At 50.2% G+C, this 9,528-nt stretch overlaps 1 protein-coding gene across 1 annotated transcript; it reads left to right on the forward strand.

Annotated features, from left to right (window-relative positions):
- The first annotated feature begins 1,335 nt into the window (after positions 1 to 1,335).
- LOC127299708 (uncharacterized) lies at positions 1,336 to 3,702 on the forward strand. Its single transcript, XM_051329729.2, has 3 exons — positions 1,336 to 1,659; positions 1,778 to 2,650; positions 2,791 to 3,702. The coding sequence occupies exons 1-3, from the start codon at positions 1,528 to 1,530 to the stop codon at positions 3,328 to 3,330; spliced, it is 1,545 nt and encodes a 514-aa protein (XP_051185689.1). The 5' UTR covers positions 1,336 to 1,527; the 3' UTR covers positions 3,331 to 3,702.
- The last annotated feature ends 5,826 nt before the right edge of the window (positions 3,703 to 9,528 follow it).

A 9,528-nucleotide genomic window follows, 5' to 3' on the forward strand; every position in this document is an offset into this window, starting at 1 on the left:
CCCTGGCTTTTGTACTAAGCTCGTCCACTAGTTGTGGGCTAGTTTGCCCCAAAGATTTCCAGCAACATCCTGGGGGCACAGAGCCCTTTGCATCTTGATTTGGCAGCTGACACCCACGACGAACACACTTACTTGATTTAGCTCCGCCACTGGTGATGGGTTGGTTCAATGCTAAGATCACATGTACCATCTCAGTGCACATCGCCCTTCACATCCTTATTTGCGGCTCTATGGCAGTCCTGACATGCTACATGGTCTTGAATGAGCTTTCGAAAGTACTCCTCGTCGGTGGTGGATTCTGACGCGGCTTGTCCAACTTAGTCTAGTTAGTGCCGGAGCTTGGGCCAAATGGTTGGAAGGGGGAATGGCCTAGTCATACATTCTGGGCCACTATTGGAGGGGGATGGGCCAAATATAGAGCATTTCTGGACACAAATAGCAAAATATAAAGGGGCATTTAGGAAAGTTTTCTTGGGCTGGGGCTGTCGTCCTCTGGCCCCTCTTCCTAAGATGCACATAGCTCTGACACGGTTTCTCACTAAGTAACCATGTTGTACACCAAACAACTTGCATGCCAAATATTGTTAGAGGAGTACCACATAAACACAATGTAGGACTGGTAAATTCTAGATGAACCATATGATCAGGAAAATAGATGTGGGAGAAAGGGTGTGTACCTACAAGCCAAAGCTGTCAGCATGTGCAGGAGGCTACCGCTAATGACAACTTGGCCTCTACAACACCTCATGGTGGAGCTCAGCCATGGGATCAGTTGTAGGAGGGCATCAAATATGACCCTAGCCCCCAAATGGTCACGAGCACATCTGCTTGAACTAACACTCGACCTAGCCGAGGCCATAGATGTTGCTGGACCTTCCGCCTCCTAGTGTTGCGCTAAGTTAGACAACCTCACCATCTCCAGCAGCATGCAACCATAGTCCAGTGCAACACACCGCGGTCATTCCACCCAGCTAGTAGTTTATGCGTAGAACTTCCCGCCCTTGGCCACACCTGCATCCGGCAAACATCAATGTTGCGTGTCACCCTGGCCATGCTACATCCACAACTACGCCACCTCTAGTAGGTTTGGATTTTTTTTTAATGCTCCCAAGGATAGAAATGTAGTGTTATAGGGTCAAACACATTATAAGTGCTTCCCTCAAAAGAAACATAAATTCCAATCGTTTATTACCGTTAGCACCTTGTACTACTAGCAAAATCTTGCTCTCAAATAACCGTTGCCAATTTTGAAACAGTGTGAGTAGTCGAGACTCGAGAGCCTCAGCTTCGGATTCTCTCGCGGGACCCACTCCTGCAGCTTCCCGAGACCCCGGCCACGATCTCCAAAATAAACTCCCCGACCACTTCGACGAAAAATAAGGAAAAAGTCACCGACCAAATTAAAACCCACGAACCACTCTTCTTCAGTTCTTCTTCAGGCTGGCCGCTTCTCCACTCGAAAACCCCCAAACCTTCGCCGTCGCCGTCGCCGACCCCTTGACTCCGCGGCGGATTCCACCAGAAGCGATGCCCCGGGAGCTGCGGGCGCTCCGCCAGCGCCGTGGTCTCGCTGGCGCCGGCTCCGGCTCCGGCTCCGGCGCCGACCCCGCCCACGACCTCTCCGCACGGATACACGCCCCCGCTTCCGTCGCGACACAGGTGACCGCCGAAATGCTCGCTCCACTGAATGATCGCTCTCCGTGCGCGCGATTCGGATTCTATGTGCAGATTACAGTGGGGGAAGGGACCGATGATCCTTGTATCCCTTTGATTGCAGGGTCGATGTGGGGAGGGGGAGCAGCAGGCGGCCGCGGCCGCGGTCGGGGTGGTGGTGGGGAAGGGCTGTTTGAAGCGCCCGCGGAGTGCTGCCCACGGAGGGGGTTCCGGTGCGGCCAAAAGGGTGAGCTTTGTGGCGGAGCCCCAGGTGCGGGTCATGTCACCACCGGCTGTTCCTGGTGCAGAAGTAGGCGGAGGGGAGAGTCGTTGCCCGAGGCGTGTCCGATTTCGTGGTGCTTCTTCTGAATTGGCGGGCGCGGCCGCTCCTCTTAGGCGGTCCATGAGGAATGCATCGAATTTGGGTCTCGGAGTTGAGCAAGTTACTGTAGCTGCGTGTAACTCTGTCAAGTTTGATAAGAAGCGGAAGAGGAAGGCCAGGGAGAATTCTGAGCATATGGGTGTTAGTGCACAAATTGGAGTTTCTCCTAGAAGCACAAGGTCGAGGGGTCTTCTGCCACCACCTGTTGTTGAGAACAAGAGAGCCCGGAGGAAGGGACCAGACGTGAAGGAGCAAACACTTGAGGACCAGCCTGCTGAACTGGAAAATAGGAGGCAGCCTACTAAGCCAGCTACTCGCAGCAACAGTTATCAAGAGCTTGCGTCTTCTGGAGAGGAAGAATATCAAGGACAGGTTGTTGCTCTCTCTAAGGTTCCTCCACTGCGGCGATCTAGCAGAAACTGTTCCAAGGTCAGCAGATTGCTGTTAAATAGCAACATAAGTTCAGGAAGGAATAACTGTACTGGAGCACAGGAGGAGGGCAACAAGGTGAAGATAGCTTGCTTGTCCATGCACAATGCGACCAAGGACGGCACAGAAGAGGGTATGGCAAAGGAAGATGAACATTTGAAGTTATCATGGAACGGCGGAGCTAAGGTAAGTTAGCTACCAATGGTGTTGAGATTTACTTAAATCCCGGCAGTGATCGAGGCTTATATCTGTTATTCCTACTCTGTTTGAACAATGAATGGCAGAGGGACTGATCCTTGCGTTGTTCTTTGTTTGCTGCTTTATAGGATTGTGCTGGTACGGAGGAGAAGATGGTCCCGGTGGTGGTGAGAAAAGGGTGTTTGAAGCGTACAGGGACTGATGTGAGCAGCCGGAGCTCCAGTGTTGCCAAAAAGGTTACTTTTAAGTTGGTGGAGCAGGCGGGAGCAGAGGTGAGGAGGCCCCGGGTTATTGCTGATGGCGAAGGTGATGCTGGAGAGGCAGGTTCAACTGCTCCGTTGAAGTGGTCTAGGAGGAATGCGGGGAATTTCGGTGCTGATGATGGAGTTGAGAGGATTGCTGGAGCTGTAAGTCGGAATATCTCTGCCAAGGCTGATGAGGAAGAGGAGGATGCAGAAGAAGCAGTTGATAGGAAACGGAAGGCCAGCGAGAACGTTGAGGATATAGGGTATGTTTGGTTGTTGCCTAACATTGCCACAACTAACCTTAGTCAAATTGTGGCTGCTACAAAAAGTGTGGCGAACAAAATGGCCACGAAAGTTGTGGCTAACTTTGGCAAGAAACTGAGTCTATACCATGTGGGCCATGAGGCTAACAAAGTGGGGTAAGCCGCAGTTGTGGCAATGGACCAAATAGATGCCTAACAGCCTAAGGATCTGTGACATTACTATGGTTAGATGTGGCAATCTTAGGCTACAAGCCAAGCATGCCCATAGTATTAGACTATTAGTGCTCAAGTTGGAGTTATTCATAGGAGCAAGAGGTCGGGTATTCTCTTGTTGCCAGCCTTTTTTCTATGGCCTCTGTTGTTGAGAAGAAGAGGGGGCGGAGAAGGGTAGGAAGATTAAGGAACAATGTGTGTTGAGGACTAACCTGCTAAAGTTCCAAGATTTCTGTAGAATTGTAAGATATCAACTGTGTTCCAGATGGTGTAACAATCATTAATATGTTTATTATCTGAGAACTGTTTTGATATTCCAGTTCATGTTTTCTGGCATTTCGTTGTAAATTTACTATGCTTCACATAACCCAGTGTGTAAGATGCATCAACCGTTTCTTTGCACTTCTATGGATGATTGCCTATTAAGCATTTACTGTTGACATGGAAATAACATATAGCCTCATGGACAGTTCTTTATGATGCCAGAACAGTCTTGGATGGGGGAGATGATTCTTTGTTCACCATCCAAGATTTGTTCCAATTGTTGCCTGCAGGGATAGAGCTGTACCTGTCGAATTTGCTCTTATATTGATTTTTTTTAAAACATGAGCTACATCAGATTAGCCTGTTGCATTTTTTTGTAGTTCCAAGTTCTTGTCTTTTAAACTCATCATGAACCCTGTATTTATATTTATATTTGAGTTGAGTATTCCCTGCTGTTTTCCTTTGTTGTGTTTAATCATGGGGGAGGATGTAGTGTCTGTGAAATATGGTCTGTATTGCGTATGCAGACTTTACAGTGAGCAGGCTATTTGAAGTTCCATGTGAATGTTGGTGCTTACTAATTTTCCCAATTCTTGGTAGCCATGTTTCTCTTTGTGCTTTTTGCTACATAGTTTCTCTGTTGGATTTTATTTCAATATATCTTCTTTTTGCTACATAGTTTCTCTGTTGGATTTTATTTCAATATATCTTCTGTTCACAACTGAAGGACACTGGTCACTGGTAACTAGCAGTTGAGGCAACACCCTTTACTTCGATGTCAATGTTTCCTACAACTAATGACCCAAATCGGAAGACATTATGTTGTACTGCTTGTGTCTTCAGTAACGGCAGAGGTATGTGGATCACACTTGAGTGAAGATTTATGCACTGAATGTAACACGAGGACATGTTGCCATTATTTGTTTTTTGTAATGCCAAGTGCACTTCATTTTGTTTTAGTATAAGAGAATATATTGCATGTCTGTTTGATGACATGTAAAAAAATCTGTGCATGATCATTTGAGTTAGAACCTAGAGTATCTTTTATGCAAACAGTAGGGGAGATCCCTACTAAAGAATAAAAAGGTGGGATCCACAAGACCCGAGTATTAACCTGCAGTATGTTCATGCACAATGCATGGATATAGTGGAAGAGTTGTTTCCCTGAAATTTTCAGTTACAATGGTAACGTTCTCATGAGGTTGATTCAGCATTAGTTAGTGCTAATTTGTTTCATGTCACGTCATATGCACCATGTAGTGAAAAAGGAAAAGTCATGATACCTAAATTCAGATGGTCTGCAGAACAAAATTGACCTCAATGGAAGGTTCGCCTCAGCGAGGCTTATTCATAATTGTGTGTATGTATCAGTAGCATATACATCTACTGCATTATTGTACATGGGGATATTGTGATAAATGAACTGAGTGTTTTACTTTTACAGTGCATCTTGCAGAACAAAGGGTTTTCATCTTTTCCTGTTGAACAAACAACAAAGACTATCTTCCATGAGAATGATATTCTCATCTGGTCGCTGTTCCGTTTTGGCTTACAGTTTGGCAGGGAAAAGTTTCTGTTTGATTCCCTCTGATAGTGAGAAGATAATACTGATTTGAATGGTTTTATTCTTTGGCTCAGTATACCCAGTTAGTTTGTTTCTCAAATAAAAAACACATAGTTAGATTGCACTCTAGATATGTTTTTTTTTTGTTTTTGAAAAAGGTACATTCTTGTATCTTTTAAGAAAAAATTCTTATTCTGTTATTAACTTTATCTTGATTCAGTTTTCAACTAAAGATTACAATTTAGAGTGTAAAGGCCACAATGTCTGAAGAATGATTGGCAGTAAAACTGAAACTAAAAGCTTAGATGACCAAGTGTCAAAATACCTAACTCTACATCCAATTTATTTTCTTTTGTTTTCTTTAATCCAGCGAAACTGGTACATCTCTATTGCTTAGTGTAAGGGCATCTCCAACGGGGCGACCCATCCCGCGCCCGCGCGTCCGGATGGGTCCAGCCGAACAAAAACCCGGCCCAGCGCGCGGACCCATCCCTAAAACGGATGGCCTCGGCGACCGGAACGACGCAAACCCGGTCCAAATCTGGGCCGAGTTTGCGTGGCCGCATACGCGAAAGGCTGGTTGCTCGCGTCCGCCCCTGGCCCGCGTGTCATAGACATGAACATTTGTTTTCATTAAAAAGAACCCATTACATTTTTTTAACTACTACTTCTATCCTACTACGTACGGGGCCGGCGGCCTCGCCGGTGTCTCCTTGCCGACTCGCCGTCGGGACCGTGGATTTCACTCGACGCGGGCGGCCTGTACGCGTAAGGATTCCACTCCAGCTTACCAGTTGGGTGGCGCGGCGGCGACGGCGGCTTCGGCGGAGGCCTTCATCCTCCTCCTTTCCGCCCGCGCACCTCGGGCGCGCTCGCGCTCCGCCTCCTGCGGCGGAACCATCCGCTTCCCGCATACCTCAAGCTCCTGCAGGGCGGCGCGTTCCACAGCGGTGCGCGCCTCCAGGCGGACGCGAGCGGGGGCCTGGGCCTCGTGGTTCTTCTGCCGCCGGCGCATGCGCTCTTGCCGGCCGCGCTCCGCCGACGCAAGATCCTCCCGGCGCGCCGCTCGGGCGAGGGCATCTGGATGAGGTGACGGGCTGCTCGCATAGCGATCAGCTCGTTCTTCTGGCCGAGGAGGTCGCCTAATCGGCGGCGGCCGGCCCGCCAGGTGGCCTCGTGCTCCTTCGCCACGCGCGTGAGATCGGCGAGACGCTCCTCGATGGCGGCGCTGATATTCGCCGCCGCGAGGTCCTCCTCGTCGACGGGCTCCTCCGCGGCGGCCGCCCCCTCCTCCGCGGCCTCGTACCAGCCATCCGCGGTCTCGTGCCAGCCGTCCGCGGCCGCCTCCACCATCTCGGCGTCGCCTGCCTTCTTTGCCGCCGCCTCGGCAGCGACAAGGAGCGCCTCGTCGTCGGCGACCCACCGCGAGTCCGCGCGCTCCTCCTCCTCCGTCCGCGGGAACCTGGCCCGGGCGGCGAGGGAGAGCTTCGCCCACGTGGCCTGCAGGGTGCGTGGCATGGCGACGGAGAAGGTGGAGTGGCCGCCGGAGAAGGTGGAGTGGGAGAGGAAGGTGATGCGGTCTGTGTGAGACCGCGGCCGTCTTTTATAGCCGGCGGCCTGGCGGGAAACTAGGGCGCGAGCGCGCGCCAATGGCGTTTTCGCGCGCGCGGGAACCTTGGTGCGCGCGGGATCTTTCCCGCGCGTTCCACCTTCCACCATGGCTGTCCCGTCGAGGCCTGCCATGGCGCAGCGCCGCGCAACGAAGACGAACCACGTGACGTCTCTTTGGGTCGCCGCGTTGGGCGCCGCGTGCGACCCAAACGGACACGCGGACGCGGGGCGCTGTCCGCGTGTCCGGCCGGTCACGCAAACAGTCCAAAACGGACGCCCCAGCGCGTCCGTTTGGGTCGGCCGGTTGGAGATGCCCTAAATACAATTGCCTGTTCTGATCTTAAATGTGCCAAAAATGCAGGAGGTAGCTGAAAACTACTGCATGTACCATACACATGGTGCATCAGTGTCAGAGATAACAGAGGACATTGCTGCCGACCCCACCCTGCCTTGTAGCAAAGTATGTAAGTTGTGCGATCTATATCTATGCGCGAAGCTACACTTCTAGGTGAGGATCATCTTCAGAAATACCCTTCAAAACATCCAAATCAGTCCTGATGAGCATGACTGTTGGAGCTACACTAGGGGAGCGGATCATTTATCCTCTGCGAGCAGCTAGGGCGTACGCAGTTCGAGTCGGTCAAGGCCGACAACGACTGTGCCCAGGGAGATCCAGAAGGGCAGGTATTTACCGGTTTAATTTCTTATTCAAATTGAGACCAAAACCCCACTACCAGTTTATGTCATGACTCACTTTTAGCACTGAATTATATTTTTGGATGATTCATGTGAATGTTGTAAATGTACTTAATGCCTTAAGTCACATGATTAGCATAGTGAGGATTTTTTATTTCACAGAACCTGGTAGGGGAAACTTTTCGGGGCATTCATGCACATATATCAGCTGTTGTGGTGTTGACTCTTGAACTGCTATAGATTGCTATGCTCAAGCAAGACGCTTTGTCCATGAAAGTCTTCTAGATTGCTGGCATCTCAATCATTAGTTATAGCATCAATGAAGCCTTGTCTTTTTTTTTTTTTTTTGTGAAGTAATGAAGCCTTGTCTTTAACAGGAAGATGAATGATGTCTTGCAATCAAGCCGTTTTTCCAAAATCTTCCATGTTGCGTGAGTAGAACTATGAAACCATATGTCTTAAGAAAATTCCGTGGTTTATGTGCTTAACAATTTACTAGATTTTTTTCAGTAATTGGCGTTGTATGGCAAGGTCGAGACATTTTGGGTATCAATGATAGAGTTACCTGGGGGGATTGCTATTAGCCTATAGAGGGTGTCTTTTATTTTTTCCTCGAGACTAGAGATCAACTTAGCACCTGTGGCATTTTCACAGCCATTTTGTGGGCTACTTGAATTTGTAATGGAGGGTTTATGCCCATCTGCTTCTTATTTGATCTGTTAACGACTTAGAATCATAAGAACTTTTTAATTTAGTAGGTCTGCTCATCTGCAAAATGCTGTACACCCAATTGGAGCAAACAAAATGTTATACACCCAGTTGAAAATGTCTGGAGCTTATATGTTGCTTGGACCATCACATGTCGGCACTGCTATGTTCTGTAGCTATTAGTTAACAGTATAACCTAACCAGCTAGGAGGGCTCACAGCGATTTGGCGCTCCTCACCGTCCGATCAAGACGCTCAACGCTGCAGATCGTTTGAAATCTCTGAAACGCTGCGTGGACCTGTTTACGCCCGCAGTTCACGTTTCGTGGGCCGGTTCACGTTACAGGGCTGGTTCTCCGTAGGCCGAGTTGGACGTCCTCTGGTTCACCAGGCCGACAAACTAGTTTGCCTGTTAGATAAGCCCATTAAGTATGAACAGAAAACTCATGCGTGCAATCCGGCTGCTTCTCACCTCTTCCGTCCGGCGCTGGCGCTTCTACGCCGCCACGCACGATGTTCTCCGCGACCCCCTCCAATCTCGACGTAGGGAGAAACCTGGGTTGCGGCGCCGCCGGCTGATGCCGAAGGGAAAATTGAAGGGCAAGGGGCCGTGGTAGCGAACCCTAGCACTTGGCTGAACGCCGTGTTGATCGGTGCGCCCATCGCGACGAGCCAGCTTATCCGGCGGTGGCGCCTAGCACGACGAACCAGCCGGTGGCGGTTCCACCAATTGGATCATGTTTTTCTCAAAGGAAATTATGTGAAAGCCTGATAGCTAGCTATTCTCTGTAGAGATTAGATGATCTTGATGTTCCTTTCTCCTCCCAAGTTCGAAATCCTTTTTCTTATATGCGACCATTGTTTATATAATTATATTGTTGATTTCTTCTCCTTCTTTTCCTAGACGTGTGGGGGCACCGTGAAACCCTAGATTGGTCAACCACTCCCCTGGCCCAATCGGCTGCCTGCTCTCCTCTCCTCCCCAATCTCGGCTCCTTCCTCCTCCCCCAATCACTGCCCCCTCTCCTCTCCCCACAATCCACCGCATCCTCTCGTTTTTCCGGTGGTACACTGTGCGCCGGAGGCGGCGGCCGTCGATGCGGTGAGCCGGCGTGGTGCTGCGCGGTGGTGGGCTGGTGGTGGGTGCGCGCTATGGCGTCTAGCGGCGCGCCGCCTCTCCTCCGAGATGGAGTCGGACAGGGACAACCACGTTCGTGGGCCGGAGGAGTTGCCACAGGAGCGCTCACGGAGGAGGTCGGCGGCGATGCCTCGTCCGTTGGAGGCTCGCCGAACGGCCGGACGC

Source organism: Lolium perenne, chromosome 5, assembly GCF_019359855.2.
Source record: "Lolium perenne isolate Kyuss_39 chromosome 5, Kyuss_2.0, whole genome shotgun sequence".
NCBI classification, from domain to species: Eukaryota; Viridiplantae; Streptophyta; class Magnoliopsida; order Poales; family Poaceae; genus Lolium; species Lolium perenne.